Source organism: Culicoides brevitarsis, chromosome 3, assembly GCF_036172545.1.
Source record: "Culicoides brevitarsis isolate CSIRO-B50_1 chromosome 3, AGI_CSIRO_Cbre_v1, whole genome shotgun sequence".
Classification (NCBI taxonomy): Eukaryota; Metazoa; Arthropoda; class Insecta; order Diptera; family Ceratopogonidae; genus Culicoides; species Culicoides brevitarsis.
This window is the reverse complement of record NC_087087.1, coordinates 7,324,963-7,342,900: the sequence shown is the minus strand read 5'-3', so window position 1 is coordinate 7,342,900 and position 17,938 is coordinate 7,324,963. Positions and strand designations below refer to the sequence as shown.

General features: G+C 28.0%; 4 protein-coding genes across 4 annotated transcripts; 2 read left to right on the top strand and 2 right to left on the bottom strand.

Annotated features, from left to right (window-relative positions):
• Nucleotides 1–38: 38 nt before the first annotated feature.
• Nucleotides 39–585, bottom strand: LOC134835939 (dynein light chain roadblock-type 2). The gene has a single exon (XM_063850972.1). The coding sequence runs from the start codon at nt 469–471 to the stop codon at nt 178–180; it is 294 nt and encodes a 97-aa protein (XP_063707042.1). The 5' UTR covers nt 472–585; the 3' UTR covers nt 39–177.
• An 8,599-nt stretch (nt 586–9,184) lies between these two features.
• On the top strand, nt 9,185–11,261 carry LOC134833869 (protein fem-1 homolog A). The gene is given in 2 exon segments (XM_063848351.1): nt 9,185–10,916; nt 10,919–11,261. Coding segments are annotated over 2 exon segments (1,974 nt in total). The 5' UTR covers nt 9,185–9,277; the 3' UTR covers nt 11,254–11,261.
• A 1,735-nt stretch (nt 11,262–12,996) lies between these two features.
• On the bottom strand, nt 12,997–14,141 carry LOC134834454 (palmitoyl-protein thioesterase 1). The gene is made up of 3 exons (XM_063849144.1): nt 13,965–14,141; nt 13,696–13,903; nt 12,997–13,633 (listed from the first exon to the last, which is right to left on the bottom strand). Exons 1-3 carry the CDS (start codon nt 14,089–14,091, stop codon nt 13,069–13,071), a joined length of 900 nt encoding a protein of 299 aa, XP_063705214.1. The 5' UTR covers nt 14,092–14,141; the 3' UTR covers nt 12,997–13,068.
• Nucleotides 14,142–14,467: 326 nt separating this feature from the next.
• On the top strand, nt 14,468–16,778 carry LOC134833895 (palmitoyl-protein thioesterase 1-like). The gene is made up of 4 exons (XM_063848383.1): nt 14,468–14,585; nt 14,644–14,765; nt 16,045–16,133; nt 16,199–16,778. Exons 1-4 carry the CDS (start codon nt 14,468–14,470, stop codon nt 16,776–16,778), a joined length of 909 nt encoding a protein of 302 aa, XP_063704453.1.
• The last annotated feature ends 1,160 nt before the right edge of the window (nt 16,779–17,938 follow it).

Here is a 17,938-nt window from a genome sequence, read left to right as displayed (position 1 = left end):
AGCTGATAATTGACAAGTAATTTTTTTTCTTTCAAAATAATTTATTTTTTTCAAAATTAATTTTTTATGATTTTAATGCGAAAAAAATCGATATTTTCTTAAATAATAATACAAATTAGTGAGTTTCATCCATCAAGGATCCAAAAAAAAATTTTTTTTTCGAAAAAATGTTCAAATCTAATCCGTGGGGTTCTGAATCACAATAAGGATGAAGTCTTTGTCGGGCGCTACCATGATCTCGTGTTTCTTGGAACGCACACGAAGGAATGTCAGATCGTTCGACGGGTCCAAATCTCGTACCACGGAGCGTGCCTTGTCCGATAATTGACTGAGGAGACCCGCATATTGCACCGTTGACGTATTATCGAGCGTACTTTTCACCGGAATGCCCTCGTTGTTGACGACAATTGTGCCGACGACGCCCTTGTGCGATTGGATGCGTTTTAGTGTGTCTTCGACTTCTTGTGACATTTTTCACGGGAAATTTTTTCCTGATGGCTGAAAAGTTGTTGGATCGATTTTGTCGTGGGAGTGGATTGTTTTGTTGTTGTTATGACTCGATTTTTGAGTTTTCGGATGACGTAAAACGTCAAATTTGAAGCAGAGCCGGATAAGGGGGAAATTAATGAATGGGGCAATTTTTAAAAAAATTTGAGTGTTTGGATATTTTAAAAAAATGTTAAAATATTCAACTTTTCATTTAATTTAATTTTTATTTATTTAATTATTTTTAAATTTTTATTAAAAAAAATTATTTAAAAAAAATTTTTTTTTTCAATTCAAAATTTTTGTATTCGATTTTTTTTATTTTTAAAATTTAAAATTTTTTCTATTTTTTTATATAATTTTTTTTCTAATTTCAAAATCAATTTTTCTATTTATCTACTTTCTCTAAAATTAAATGTCGTTAATTTCCTATTTTTTTTTTCGAAAATTAAATTTTAATCGATTTTTTTTTAAATTTTGAAAATAAGCCAAAGATTTTAATTTTTGATGAAATTTTTAACTAAATAATGAAAAAAAAACATAAATTCATTGAAAATAATAGAAAATTCATATTTTTCGAAAATAATTAAAGAACTTTTCGTTCAGTTAGAATAATTATGCATTCTAAAGATAATTTCCATTGATATCTGATCGATTTTTGATGAAATAAAAAAAAGTACGATTTTATCATATGAGGAGCAAAAATCGTACTTTTTTTCTCAAGTCAATTTTCAACCAACTTTTGATGGGTTTCAAAGCTAAAATTAATAAATATTCATTCTAAAGATGATTTCCATTGCTATCTGATCGATTTTTGATGAAATAAAAAAAAGTACGATTTTATCATATGAGGAGCAAAAATCGTACTTTTTTTCTCAAGTCAATTTTCAACCAACTTTTGATGGGTTTCAAAGCTAAAATTAATTAAATATGCATTCTAAAGTTAATTTCCATTGATATCTGATCGATTTTTGATGAAATAAAAAAAAGTACGATTTTATCATATGAGGAGCAAAAATCGTACTTTTTTTCTCAAGTCAATTTTCAACCAACTTTTGATGGGTTTCAAAGCTAAAATTAATAAATATATTCTAAAGCATTCATATGAAAAAAATCGTTTTTTTTCTCAAGTCATTTTCAACCAACTTGCTAAAATTTATCTTCTATCTGAGTCGATCGATTTTTGATGAAATAAAAAAAAGTACGATTTTATCATATGAGGAGCAAAAATCGTACTTTTTTTCTCAAGTCAATTTTCAACCAACTTTTGATGGGTTTCAAAGCTAAAATTTAATAAATATTCATTCTAAAGTCGATTTCCATTGCTATCTGATCGATTTTTGATGAAATAAAAAAAAGTACGATTTTATCATATGAGGAGCAAAAATCGTACTTTTTTTCTCAAGTCAATTTTCAACCAACTTTTGATGGGTTTCAAAGCTAAAATTAATTAAATATTCATTCTAAAGTCGATTTCCATTGCTATCTGATCGATTTTTGATGAAATAAAAAAAAGTACGATTTTATCATATGAGGAGCAAAAATCGTACTTTTTTTCTCAAGTCAATTTTCAACCAACTTTTGATGGGTTTCAAAGCTAAAATTTAATAAATATTCATTCTAAAGTTAATTTCCATTGCTATCTGATCGATTTTTGATGAAATAAAAAAAAGTACGATTTTATCATATGAGGAGCAAAAATCGTACTTTTTTTCTCAAGTCAATTTTCAACCAACTTTTGATGGGTTTCAAAGCTAAAATTGAATAAATATTCATTCTAAGTTAATTTCCATTGATATCTGATCGATTTTTGATGAAATAAAAAAAAGTACGATTTTATCATATGAGGAGCAAAAATCGTACTTTTTTTCTCAAGTCAATTTTCAACCAACTTTTGATGGGTTTCAAAGCTAAAATTTAATAAATATTCATTCTAAAGTCGATTTCCATTGATATCTGATCGATTTTTGATGAAAAAAAAAAAAGTACGATTTTATCATATGAGGAGCAAAAATCGTACTTTTTTTCTCAAGTCAATTTTCAACCAACTTTTGATGGGTTTCAAAGCTAAAAGTTAATAAATATTCATTCTAAAGTTGATTTCCATTGATATCTGATCGATTTTTGATGAAATAAAAAAAAGTACGATTTTATCATATGAGGAACAAAAATCGTACTTTTTTTCTCAAGTCAATTTTCAACCAACTTTTGATGGGTTTCAAAGCTAAAATTAATAAATATTCATTCTAAAGTTAATTTCTATTGATATCTGATCGATTTTTGATGAAATAAAAAAAAGTACGATTTTATCATATGAGGAGCAAAAATCGTACTTTTTTTCTCAAGTCAATTTTCAACCAACTTTTGATGGGTTTCAAAGCTAAAATTTAATAAATATTCATTCTAAAGTCGATTTCCATTGCTATCTGATCGATTTTTGATGAAATAAAAAAAAGTACGATTTTATCATATGAGGAGCAAAAATCGTATTTTTTTCTCAAGTCAATTTTCAACCAAATTTTGATGCATTTCAAAGCTAAGAGTTAATAAATATTCATACTAAAGTTTTTCCATTGCTATCTGATCGATTTTTGATCATTTTATTTTAAGTCAATTTTCAACCAACTTTTGATGGGTTTCAAAGCTAAAATTTTCTAAAATATTCATTCTAAAGTCGATTTCCATTGATATCTGATCGATTTTTGATGAAAAAAAAAAAGTACGATTTTATCATATGAGGAGCAAAAATCGTACTTTTTTCCTCAAGTCAATTTTTGATGGGTTTCAAAGCTAAAATTTAATAAGTCAATTTTCAACCAACTTTTGATGGGTTTCAAAGCTAAAATTTAATAAATATTCATTCTAAAGTTAATTTCCATTGCTATCTGATCGATTTTTGATGAAATAAAAAAAAGTACGATTTTATCATATGAGGAGCAAAAATCGTACTTTTTTTCTCAAGTCAATTTTCAACCAACTTTTGATGGGTTTCAAAGCTAAAATTTAATAAATATTCATTCTAAAGTCGATTTCCATTGCTATCTGATCGATTTTTGATGAAATAAAAAAAAGTACGATTTTATCATATGAGGAGCAAAAATCGTACTTTTTTTCTCAAGTCAATTTTCAACCAACTTTTGATGGGTTTCAAAGCTAAAATTTAATAAATATTCATTCTAAAGTTGATTTCCATTGCTATCTGATCGATTTTTGATGAAATAAAAAAAAGTACGATTTTATCATATGAGGAGCAAAAATCGTACTTTTTTTCTCAAGTCAATTTTCAACCAACTTTTGATGGGTTTCAAAGCTAAAATTTAATAAATATTCATTCTAAAGTCGATTTCCATTGCTATCTGATCGATTTTTGATGAAATAAAAAAAAGTACGATTTTATCATATGAGGAGCCAAAATCGTACTTTTTTTCTCAAGTCAATTTTCAACCAACTTTTGATGGGTTTCAAAGCTAAAATTTAATAAATATTCATTCTAAAGTCGATTTCCATTGCTATCTGATCGATTTTTGATGAAATAAAAAAAAGTACGATTTTATCATATGAGGAGCAAAAATCGTACTTTTTTTCTCAAGTCAATTTTCAACCAACTTTTGATGGGTTTCAAAGCTAAAATTTAATAAATATTCATTCTAAAGTCGATTTCCATTGCTATCTGATCGATTTTTGATGAAATAAAAAAAAGTACGATTTTATCATATGAGGAGCAAAAATCGTACTTTTTTCTCAAGTCAATTTTCAACCAACTTTTGATGGGTTTCAAAGCTAAAATTAAATAAGTATGCATTCTAAAGTTGATTTCCATTGCTATCTGATCGATTTTTGATGAAATAAAAAAAAGTACGATTTTATCATATGAGGAGCAAAAATCGTACTTTTTTTCTCAAGTCAATTTTCAACCAACTTTTGATGGGTTTCAAAGCTAAAATTTAATAAATATTCATTCTAAAGTCGATTTCCATTGCTATCTGATCGATTTTTGATGAAATAAAAAAAAGTACGATTTTATCATATGAGGAGCAAAAATCGTACTTTTTTTCTCAAGTCAATTTTCAACCAACTTTTGATGGGTTTCAAAGCTAAAATTAATAAATATTCATTCTAAAGTCGATTTCCATTGCTATCTGATCGATTTTTGATGAAATAAAAAAAAGTACGATTTTATCATATGAGGAGCAAAAATCGTACTTTTTTTCTCAAGTCAATTTTCAACCAACTTTTGATGGGTTTCAAAGCTAAAATTTAATAAATATTCATTCTAAAGATGATTTCCATTGATATCTGATCGATTTTTGATGAAATAAAAAAAAAGTACGATTTTATCATATGAGGAGCAAAAATCGTACTTTTTCAAATAAAAAAAAGTACGATTTTATCATATGAGGAGCAAAAATCGTACTTTTTTTCTCAAGTCAATTTTCAACCAACTTTTGATGGGTTTCAAAGCTAAAATTTAATAAATATTCATTCTAAAGTCGATTTCCATTGCTATCTGATCGATTTTTGATGAAATAAAAAAAAGTACGAATTTATCATATGAGGAGCAAAAATCGTACTTTTTTTCTCAAGTCAATTTTCAACCAACTTTTGATGGGTTTCAAAGCTAAAATTAAATAAGTATGCATTCTAAAGTCGATTTCCATTGCTATCTGATCGATTTTTGATGAAATAAAAAAAAGTACGATTTTATCATATGAGGAGCAAAAATCGTACTTTTTTTCTCAAGTCAATTTTCAACCAACTTTTGATGGGTTTCAAAGCTAAAATTTAATAAATATTCATTCTAAAGTCGATTTCCATTGCTATCTGATCGATTTTTGATGAAATAAAAAAAAGTACGATTTTATCATATGAGGAGCAAAAATCGTACTTTTTTTCTCAAGTCAATTTTCAACCAACTTTTGATGGGTTTCAAAGCTAAAATTTAATAAATATTCATTCTAAAGTCGATTTCCATTGCTATCTGATCGATTTTTGATGAAATAAAAAAAAGTACGATTTTATCATATGAGGAGCAAAAATCGTACTTTTTTCTCAAGTCAATTTTCAACCAACTTTTGATGGGTTTCAAAGCTAAAATTAATAAATATTCATTCTAAAGTCGATTTCCATTGCTATCTGATCGATTTTTGATGAAATAAAAAAAAGTACGATTTTATCATATGAGGAGCAAAAATCGTACTTTTTTTCTCAAGTCAATTTTCAACCAACTTTTGATGGGTTTCAAAGCTAAAATTTAATAAATATTCATTCTAAAGTTAATTTCCATTGCTATCTGATCGATTTTTGATGAAATAAAAAAAAGTACGATTTTATCATATGAGGAGCAAAAATCGTACTTTTTTCTCAAGTCAATTTTCAACCAACTTTTGATGGGTTTCAAAGCTAAAATTTAATAAATATTCATTCTAAAGTCGATTTCCATTGCTATCTGATCGATTTTTGATGAAATAAAAAAAAGTACGATTTTATCATATGAGGAGCAAAAATCGTACTTTTTTTTTCTCAAGTCAATTTTCAACCAACTTTTGATGGGTTTCAAAGCTAAAATTTAATAAATATTCATTCTAAAGTCGATTTCCATTGCTATCTGATCGATTTTTGATGAAATAAAAAAAAGTACGATTTTATCATATGAGGAGCAAAAATCGTACTTTTTTTCTCAAGTCAATTTTCAACCAACTTTTGATGGGTTTCAAAGCTAAAATTTAATAAATATTCATTCTAAAGTCGATTTCCATTGCTATCTGATCGATTTTTGATGAAATAAAAAAAAGTACGATTTTATCATATGAGGAGCAAAAATCGTACTTTTTTTCTCAAGTCAATTTTCAACCAACTTTTGATGGGTTTCAAAGCTAAAATTTAATAAATATTCATTCTAAAGTCGATTTCCATTGCTATCTGATCGATTTTTGATGAAATAAAAAAAAGTACGATTTTATCATATGAGGAGCAAAAATCGTACTTTTTTTCTCAAGTCAATTTTCAACCAACTTTTGATGGGTTTCAAAGCTAAAATTTAATAAATATTCATTCTAAAGTTGATTTCCATTGCTATCTGATCGATTTTTGATGAAATAAAAAAAAGTACGATTTTATCATATGAGGAGCAAAAATCGTACTTTTTTTCTCAAGTCAATTTTCAACCAACTTTTGATGGGTTTCAAAGCTAAAATTTAATAAATATTCATTCTAAAGTTAATTTCCATTGCTATCTGATCGATTTTTGATGAAATAAAAAAAAGTACGATTTTATCATATGAGGAGCAAAAATCGTACTTTTTTTCTCAAGTCAATTTTCAACCAACTTTTGATGGGTTTCAAAGCTAAAATTTAATAAATATTCATTCTAAAGTCGATTTCCATTGCTATCTGATCGATTTTTGATGAAATAAAAAAAAGTACTATTTTATCAAATGAGGAGCAAAAATAGTACTTTTTTCTCAAGTCAATTTTCAACCAACTTTTGATGGGTTTCAAAGCTAAAATTTAATAAATATTCATTCTAAAGTCGATTTCCATTGCTATCTGATCGATTTTTGATGAAATAAAAAAAAGTACGATTTTATCATATGAGGAGCAAAAATCGTACTTTTTTTCTCAAGTCAATTTTCAACCAACTTTTGATGGGTTTCAAAGCTAAAATTTAATAAATATTCATTCTAAAGTCGATTTCCATTGCTATCTGATCGATTTTTGATGAAATAAAAAAAAGTACGATTTTATCATATGAGGAGCAAAAATCGTACTTTTTTTCTCAAGTCAATTTTCAACCAACTTTTGATGGGTTTCAAAGCTAAAATTTAATAAATATTCATTCTAAAGTCGATTTCCATTGCTATCAGGTCGATTTTTGATGAAATAAAAAAAAGTACGATTTTATCATATGAGGAGCAAAAATCGTACTTTTTTTCTCAAGTCAATTTTCAACCAACTTTTGATGGGTTTCAGATCGATTTTTGATGAAATAAAAAAAAAAAGTACGATTTTATCATATGAGGAGCAAAAATCGTACTTTTTTCCTCAAGTCAATTTTTGATGGGTTTCAAAGCTAAAATTTAATAAATATTCATTCTAAAGTCGATTTCCATTGCTATCTGATCGATTTTTGATGAAATAAAAAAAAGTACGATTTTATCATATGAGGAGCAAAAATCGTACTTTTTTTCTCAAGTCAATTTTCAACCAACTTTTGATGGGTTTCAAAGCTAAAATTTAATAAATATTCATTCTAAAGTCGATTTCCATTGCTATCTGATCGATTTTTGATGAAATAAAAAAAAGTACGATTTTATCATATGAGGAGCAAAAATCGTACTTTTTTTCTCAAGTCAATTTTCAACCAACTTTTGATGGGTTTCAAAGCTAAAATTTAATAAATATTCATTCTAAAGTCGATTTCCATTGCTATCTGATCGATTTTTGATGAAATAAAAAAAAGTACGATTTTATCATATGAGGAGCAAAAATCGTACTTTTTTTCTCAAGTCAATTTTCAACCAACTTTTGATGGGTTTCAAAGCTAAAATTTAATAAATATTCATTCTAAAGTCGATTTCCATTGCTATCTGATCGATTTTTGATGAAATAAAAAAAAGTACGATTTTATCATATGAGGAGCAAAAATCGTACTTTTTTTCTCAAGTCAATTTTCAACCAACTTTTGATGGGTTTCAAAGCTAAAATTTAATAAATATTCATTCTAAAGTTGATTTCCATTGATATCTGATCGATTTTTGATGAAATAAAAAAAAGTACGATTTTATCATATGAGGAGCAAAAATCGTACTTTTTTTCTCAAGTCAATTTTCAACCAACTTTTGATGGGTTTTAAAGCTAAAATTTAATAAATATTCATTGTAAAGTTGATTTCCATTGATATCAGATCGATTTTTGATGAAATAAAAAAAAGTACGATTTTATCATATGAGGAGCAAAAATCGTACTTTTTTTCTCAAGTCAATTTTCAACCAACTTTTGATGGGTTTCAAAGCTAAAATTTAATAAATATTCATTCTAAAGTCGATTTCCATTGATATCTGATCGATTTTTGATGAAATAAAAAAAAGTACGATTTTATCATATGAGGAGCAAAAATCGTACTTTTTTTCTCAAGTCAATTTTCAACCAACTTTTGATGGGTTTCAAAGCTAAAATTGAATAATTATGCATTCTAAAGATAATTTGAAAGCTAAAGTTTTTCAATTTTTGTTTGACAATTTTAATATTTTGCAAATAACTTGTATAAAAAAAATTAATAAAAAATAAAAAAAAATTGTTAGGTACAAGCTTTTAGTTCAAAATTATTTTTTTTATAAATAAATAATTATTTTTAATTTAAATTTTTTTTTATTTTTTTTTCAAAATATTTTAAAAAGAAAGTTAATTTCATGTTCAATTTTTTTTTAACACTTTTTGCAACTTATTTTTCATTTTTAAAAAATTTTTTAATTTTTTTCCAAAATTAGAAATCAAAAAAAAAAATCAAATTTTTTAAAAAAGTCAAAGGAATTTTTTTAATTCTTTTTTAAATTCTTTAAAAATGTAAAAAAAATGTTTTTTTGACAAAACTTTAAAATTTGTGCCCTTGTTAAAATCCCTCAACCTCATTCCGCCCCTGAAATTTTTCCATGAAATGACATGCAAACGGAATTGTTTATTTATACGAGCGAAGAAAAAAAAACTAATTTCATTAGAAGGACAACAACAAAGAATCCAACCAACTGGCTACGAAAATCAGAAAAAACCCCCAAAAATTTCTGTCTGATGTGCAATGAGTCGCTACACGAATCTCCCGAGTCCCGTAACGGAGTTGTCGAGTCGTGCAGAAACCTCAAAACTCTCGCACGAGCTAATTTCCGAATGTAAAAGTGCAACTTCGCTCATCAAAAAATCACTGCGGGACCGTTTGGAGAGTTTGAGTCGCGAAACCCGTCGTCTGATCGTGAGTTACACAAAAGATGGATGCGCCCCGCTGTTTATCGCCTGCAAACGCGGAAATGTCGAACTTGTGGAGTATTTGAGTACCGTTTGTGATGCGCCCTTGGAGCAGCGCGGATTGTACGAAGTGAGCGAAGATCGGAGCAAACATACGGTGACGCCGCTTTGGTGTTCGAGTGTCGCGGGAAATTTGCCAGTTGTCAAGTGTCTCGTCAGACTGGGAGCGAATATCAATGCTTTGTCCGATACGGGCTCGACTCCCGTGCGCAGCGCTTGTTTCATGACCAATATCGATATTGTCAAGTTTTTGTGCGAAAATGGCGCGGATATTCGGCGCCCCAACCAAAATGGCGGCACGTGTTTGATAAATTCCGTGCAAAGTGTCGAGCTGTGTTCGTATCTCATCTCGAAGGGAGTCGACGTGAATGCCAAAGATATTCAGCATAAAACTGCCCTTCATTACGCGATTCAAGAACATCGCTTGGAAACGGTGCAGCTGCTGCTGGAAAATGGCGCAGATCCCTTTGCCAAGTCCCGTTATGGCGACGATGCGCTGCAAACGAGCTGCCTGAAAGGAGCTCACAACATTTTCGATTACCTCAAATCGCGGATCGAGTACCCGTTGGATCGGTTGGCGTCGGCGCACGAACTCATCGGCAGCACATTCCTCGATGAACACAACGAAACGCGTGTTTGCATCCTCCATTGGCGCCTGGCTTACCACATTCGGCATCAAAATGTGACAAATTCACGTGTGGAAAAGTTGCCACGGATCCCAAAGAGACCCGCGTACCTCATGCAAGAGGAATTCACGACGCTGGACGAGTTGGAAGAGCTCGCGACAGATGTCGATGCGATGCGGATCCAAAGTTTGATGATTTGCGAACGAATTTTGGGCATTCAGCACAAAGACACACTTTTCCGGTTGATGTTTCGGGGCGCCTCGTATGCCGATAGTCTCCAATTTCAGCGATGCATCGACCTGTGGCTGCTAGTTTTGGAAGTTCGCGTCGAAAAATACACAATTTTGTATTCGGACACTTGTTTTACGGCTCAGGCGATTGTCCGGCTCATGCTGGATTTGATCGATCGTAATTTGGAAGTCGTCCCGCATGACATGAACCTTCCCCGCTTCACCGATGTCTATAATATGTTCGTTCTGCTGACCCGAGATATCGAACAAGCGAAGAATTTACTCCAAATTCGACCGATTTACAAGAAACAACAAGAAAATTTCGACAGAATTTTAAAATGTCTCACGCATTTGCTGTATTTGTTGCTTCAAACAGCCCAAACGGACGAAGAAAAGGAAGCTGTTCACAAAAGTGTCGCTAAAATCGTTAAAAATACTCGTAGTTCGTGCGATGACACGCTCCTGCATTTGGTAGTGTCCCGTTTGAATGTCATCAAAAGTGCTTATTTCACCGACGAACCACATCTGAGGTCAATTTTCCCAAATATCGATGTTGTTCGACTCTTTTGCGATGCGGCGCCGAAGTAAATGCCACAAACAAGTCCAAATCAACCCCCTTGCTAATCGCATGTGCTCCGTATAACTTTGACGTGGAGCTAATTCAAACGATTCTCGATTCCGGAGGACATATTGACTGCCCGAATTGCCCGAGTCACGAAGAGAAGCCCGTGACGCCGCTGCAATATATCAGAACAAATCCAAATAATCAGATAAACTTTTTGAACTATTTGTCGCTCAAGTGTTTGTCCGCTACAATCATCGCCAAGTTCAAAATCCCGTATAAAAATCAAATTCCGAGGTCGTTGGAGGCGTTTGTGAAGTTGCATGAACCGTGAGAAAAAGAGATTAACTAAAAATAAAATTAAAAAGTGAATTAATTATACCTTTTAAATGCTTACTTATTACGCCCACAAAACGCTCAAAAAGTTGTTATTACTATTAAATAAAAATAAAATCAATGCAATTATTTGGTGTTGTATCGTTATCAAATTTAAATAAAATTAATAAAAAAGACGAAAAGTTTTAAAAAATTTGTTTTGTTTTTTTTCTTGAATTAGCGAGAAAGCGATTTTCAAATTTTAGTTTTTAGAATTTTAATTTTCAAAAACAAAAAAAAAAGATTTTTTTTAAATATATTTTTTTTTTTTATTTTTAAGAAATTCGAATAATTATTTTTTATTCGATTTTGATAAATTAAAAAAAAAATAATAATAAAATTTAGTCTTTTCAAATTTATTTCAATTATTTGAAATTAATTTTTTTCAAAAACATTTTTTTTAAATTTAAATAAAATAAAAATTAAAATAATAAGATTTGTCAATTTCAACTTCAAGCATTTTTATTTAAAAAAAAATATTTTTTCAATTTTTTATTAATTTTTTAAAATTTTTTTTTAATTTTTTAATTTTTTTTTTTATTTAATTTTTTTTTTTTTTTAATTTTTTTTAATTTTTTTTTTAAATTTTAAGAAATTCAAATAATTATTTTTTATTCGCTTTTGATTTAAAATAAAATTTAAAAAATTTTATTTTCAAATTTTTTTTAATTTTATTTAAATATTTAACAAGTTTCAATAAAAAAAATTAGGCAAATTTGGTAAGATTTGTCAATTTCAATTTCAAGCCTTTCTATTTAAAAAAAAAATATTTTTTAAAATTTTTATTAATTTTTTTAGAAATAATTTTATTTTAATTTTTTTCTTGAATTAGCTATAAGGCGATTTTCAAATTTTGAAATGGTAATTTTTTGATAAGGTTTGTCAATTTCAATTTCAAGCCTTTCTATTTAAAAAAAAAAATTTTTTCAAATTTTTATTAATTTTTTTAGAAATAATTTTTTTAAAATAAATTTTAATAAATTTTATTTTAATTTTTTTCTTGAATTTACGCGATTTTCAAATTTTGACATGTTAATTTTCTTAACTCTTTTTTTTCCAATCAAATTGTTAAAAATTAATTTTTTAAATATTTTGTATGAATTTCACTTTTTTTAATTTCGAAAAATTTTAACTTGTTCGATATTAATAAATAAAAACAAAAAATGATGATAAGATTACTCATAAAAATTCTAATAGCCATTTAAAAAAAAAATTAACAAAAACAAAAATTAAAAAAAAAACAAGTTTAAAAAAAATAATAAAAATTAAGAAAATGAAACTTTAAAGAAAAAAATATTTTTTTAAATTTTTAATTAAATTTTTTGATTTATATTACTTTAAAATTGTATTTAGTTTTAAATTTATTTTTCAAAATTTTTTTAATTAAATTTTATTTTTAATAAATTTTGATCCAATTTAATTTTTTTATTTTTAACTGAATCTCAATTTAAAAATTTAATAAACAAAAAAAAAATATTTCTTAAATTTGTTTGTGTTGTCGTAATATTTTTTTTTTTCGATCTAAAAAAATTGATATTTTTTTTATTTTGAATTTGTTCTATAAAATTTTTTGAGTTGACGACCAAAAAAAAAAAATTAATGAGCAAATTTCATTAAAAAAAATTAAAATGATATTTTTTGAAAAACAAAAAAAAAAAATAAAATTTTTCAAACAATTTTAAATAATTTTTTTTTTTGCATATTTTTTATTGATTATTTTTTTTATCATAAAATTTATATTTTATCTTTGATTTGTTTTTTTTTCAATCTTCTTTTACTTCAAATATGGCAAAATATTTTCCATAAACCACTCTTTGGTGAACTGCAAATGATCTCCTTCCGTTGCCAACATCACAAGTTGCCCATTTTCCTTCATTTTTTTCAATCCCATTAAATCTTCTTTGAACACACGGGTCTCCTCCATCCCAACTACTTCCTTATCTTGTCCCGGACGATAAAATCCGAACCATTCTGATTCGCGCGGCACCACAATTGTATCGTTCAAAAACTTAACTAGCACCAATTTTTGCAACTGCTGTAAATTATAAATCGCTTCTGTGAACGTCACTGAAGTTTCGCCATTGAAGTACGCGAGAAACGAACTAAAATTCCGATATTTTTCTTCGTGCAACGGGTCATGCCAGTACGTTGCTTGAACCAAATAATCTTGCATGTAAGACGTGTAAGCGGCGAAATTTAACGATTCTCGGAGGTATTCGCAAGTTTTTGACGTGAGAGAAGGACATGCTGGAAGTCCAAAGACGCCTTGTTGAGGTCCGCCGAAGGAAATTAAATTGCGCATTGGTAGAGGACCCGGGCAATTTTGTTGCAAAGTTCGTCTTAAAATTAAAAATTTTCATTAAAATCTTAAAAATATTTTTTAAAAATTTAATTTTCTTACAGAAAAAGTCCTCCTTGGGAGAATCCGACGGCATGAAAGCCATTTTTGAGTTTCGGATCCTTAGTCAGTGACTCACAAACTTGATCAAGTTGATGCATGGGATGAATAAAATAGCCAGACTCGAAATCCTTGAAGATATTTCCGCCGATTTCGATTGAACGAACATACACATTCGGGATTTCCGCTTCCAAAGTCTTCTTAAAATGGCCTGAAATGAAAGAAATTTTTTAAAAAAATGAAAATAAACAAAGAATTTTACGGAAATTTACCTAAACTGAAGGGAAAACAGCAAGTATCTCCCATTCCGTGCCACAAAACGATCGGTAAGACCGGAGATTCGCATTTTATTTGGCTAAAAACGACAAAAATTAATGAAATTTTTAATATTTTCGACATTTTTAGGTAAAATTTGCAGAAATTGACAGAGAATAATATTTTTGTTGTTATCAAAGGTCAACAAAGAAGCCGACGAAATGCGTTGAAAATGAAATTGGCGCGTCATCCGGTAACGGTAGCGATGAAATTTCACCATCTCTCTCACACACAACAAAAAAAAGTCTATGCAAAAGTAATTTTTTTATCCAAACCAAGCAAAAACAAATCAATAATTCAATAAACAACCGTTAGCTTGTTGTTTCTTTTTTCATCTTCTTCGAACAATCAAGTCTTTGTGTCTTTTCTCATTCATTCTCGTCCGAAACCAACTACTCGTTACTTCAAATTAAATTCAGTTCTTTCTCAGCAACACTCGGACTCGCAACAAATTTCAATCATGTCACTCGTAAAAATCTTAAATTTCATCGCAATTCTCGGTTTTGTCAAAGCTCAAGTGCTTCCTGTGGTTTTGTGGCACGGCATGGGTGACACTTGTTGTTCGCCAAACAGCTTAGGTTCGTTTTTATTTTTTTTTTGTTTTACGTAACTCCCTAAAAAAAAATTTAAAATTAGGTCGTTTCAAGACAATGTTGGAGGAGGAAATGCCAGGCGTGTACGTGCTTTCGCTCAAAATTACGGGAGACTCGAAAAATGGCGATATTGATTCGAGTTTTTTCATTCATCCAACGGAGCAGGTGAGTTTTCGTAAATTTTTAGTTTACCTTCTCTCGATCAAAAAACAGCATTAACTGAGGCAGGCAGCGTGACCTTGGACAACATTCGCGTGAATTTTTGGTGCATTTTAACGGGAAAGTCGAGTAAGAGCGGTTTTTGAGTTGTTTGGTGTCTGTCTGAAAAATGTTGAATTGAGTGAAGAAGCCTTTCAATTGTTCAATAGGAAGTGAAAGTCATTAAAATTGTGTTTGAGGTTTGAAATGGGTTAATGTGAGATTTGGGGAAATAAATTGTTAAATTATGCGTTTTGATGAGTTTTGTGTGTATTTTGATACTAAAAAAAAAAAAAAAAAAAATTTGAAAAAAAAAATTATTTTCCAAAATTTTTTGAAAATTTAGAAAAATATTTTAAAATTTATTTTTATATTAAAAATTATAAAAAAAATTAAAATAAATTTAATTAAAAATTTTAAATTACTTAAAAAAATATAAAATAAATTTAAAATAATTAAAAGTTTTAAATTATTTAAAAAAACATTAAAATATTTTTTTAATTTAAAATATTCAATTATTTTCAAATAATTTTTTTTAAATTTATTTTTAATTTTTCATGACTTGAAACCTTTGAAAAACTAAACCCAAGAATTTTCTTCAAATTTTAATTTGTAAAAAAAAATTAATTTTAAAAAAATTATTTGAGTCGAAAATTTTTTTAGAAATTCTTTAAAATTTTATTTTTCAATTTGTTATTAATTATTTTCAAGTTATTTATTTTAATTAATTAAATTTATTTTTTTTTAATTTTTAATTTGTTTTAAAATTTTTATGAGTTTTTAAAATATTAAATTTTATAAAAAAATATTTTTTGAATTTTTTTATCATCTTACTGTCAAAATTTTTTCAAAATATAAAAAAAAATTATTTAAAAATTTTAAACTAAAAACAAAATAAATATGAGTTAAAAAAAATTAATAAAATTTTAAATTTTCTTAAAATATTTAAGAAATAGACGAATATAAGAAATTTATTTTTAATTTTTTTTAAATTTCTTTAAATATTTTTTTTTTTGTTAATTTTATGATAAATAATTTTAATTTTTTTAATTTATTTTATTTTTTTTTTTGAATTAAATTAAATTTTAATTATTGTTGTCTAAAATACGCTCAAACCCTTGTAAAATTCGCATTATTTAAAGTAATCTTCTTCATTTATTTTTTTATTATCAATTTTTTATTGAATTCTCGTTAAAAAATATTCCTGAACCTGATCTATTTTTTTTATTTCTTTTTAATTATTCAGGTGAGGGAAGCATGCAACATCATCGCTAATGACACACAATTACAAACTGGATTCAATGGAATTGGATTCTCGCAAGGCGGTTTATTCTTGTAATTTACGTCAACATTTTTTCTCAATTCCTCTTTTCAATCAATTCTTTCATTTTTTTTTTCAGTCGTGCTCTTCAACAACAATGTTCAACACTGAAGATGATCAATCTCATAACGCTTGGATCGCCTCATCAGGGAGTTTTCGGTCTTCCAAATTGCGAAGACAAAAATCGTTGCTCCTTCTTTCGAAGTCTTTTGAATCACGGAGCTTACTATGGATGGGTTCAAAAGCTTCTTGTTCAAGCAACGTATTGGCATGATCCCTTGCACGAAGACAAATATCGAAAATACAGCACTTTTCTCGCGGATGTCAACAATGAGAATGAAATTAACGAAGTTTATGTGAAACGTTTAAAATCTCTGAACAAATTAGTGTTGGTTAAATTTGGTAACGACTCGATTGTAAAACCACGTGAATCGCAATGGTTCGGATATTATCGCCCCGGGCAAGATAAAGAACTTTTGACGATGGAAGAGATGCCTTTGTATCAAGAAGATCGTCTTGGCTTGAAAGCCATGAAGGAAAGTGGGCAACTTGTAATGCTCGAAACACCCGGAAATCATTTGGAATACAGCAGAATTTGGTTTTACGAGAATATTTTGCCGATTTTGGCGGAAAATAGTACGAAAAATGACTTAAAATAGAAATTTAATTAATTTATTTATTTATGTGAAAAAAGTCTTTAAAATCTTTTTTTTTGTGATGAAAGACACCTGTTCGAGTTGAACATATCAAAATGTAAAAACTTCCCTTGCACAAAAATTTTACATTTTGAACAAAAGACATGAAAAAAAGTTTTTTCAAAGTTACTGAATGAACTTTTTCAGTTGATTAATTAATTAACTCTTTATGCAAGGCACATGAATGGACATTCATTTAATTCAATTTCATTATTTTTGCTGTACGGAAAGCATTGAAAAACGAACTTTTTCCCCTTTTATGCATTTGTGCAAGGATTTCTGAAGAGAATTGCAATTTTTTTGTCTGTCTGAGAATTTTTTTCGTCAAATATTCGATAAATTATTTTTAAAAAAATTAATTTGGTAAAAATTTAAGAATTTTTTTTTTAAATTTAAGTTTTTGAGGAAAATTTGGCTTAAAAAAATGCACTTAAGTTATCCTAAATTGATGAATTTCCCTTCGTAATGCGCACCAAAATTTTCCCATGCATGTGTGGTTTGAATGATTTCATTATAAACATATTTTCGTTTGTAGAGGAGAACCAAATTCGCATTCGTCGTTTCATCCTCCCATTGACGAGATTTAATTAAATTGAATACAGTTGCGAAAATAATTGTGCTTCTCTTTATATATATCGTTGATTAGTATGGCAATCAAAAACCATGGATCTTTTTTGTGTCGTCAGTAGTTGAACGTGCATTGAATGTTATGTTAATTAAGTTACTTCTCGATTTGTTTCTATTTTGTATTGACGAGAATTTTTTTTTATGACAAGGAAATGACTTCTATAAAAGTTGGCTGAATATAAGAGATTTTACTTCAATGGCAATGTCTAAAATGAATGAAGACATTTCATTCGAGTTATTCATGCACATTTTTACGCATATTAAATTTTGTCACCTCTTCGCTGATGATTATTCTTTCTCTTTAATTTTTAATGCGTTTTGAAAGAACTTTGGAAGAAAAATTCGTTTTTGAACGTTTTAATGTCTGTCTGAGCTATGTGTAAAAAAGTTTTATATCTACAGAACTAATAATCTATATTTCAAAAAGTTAATCCGATTTTTTGAAAGCTTTTATCGTGCGAAAATGTTGTATTTTGATTTATTTTAAGTAATTTCTG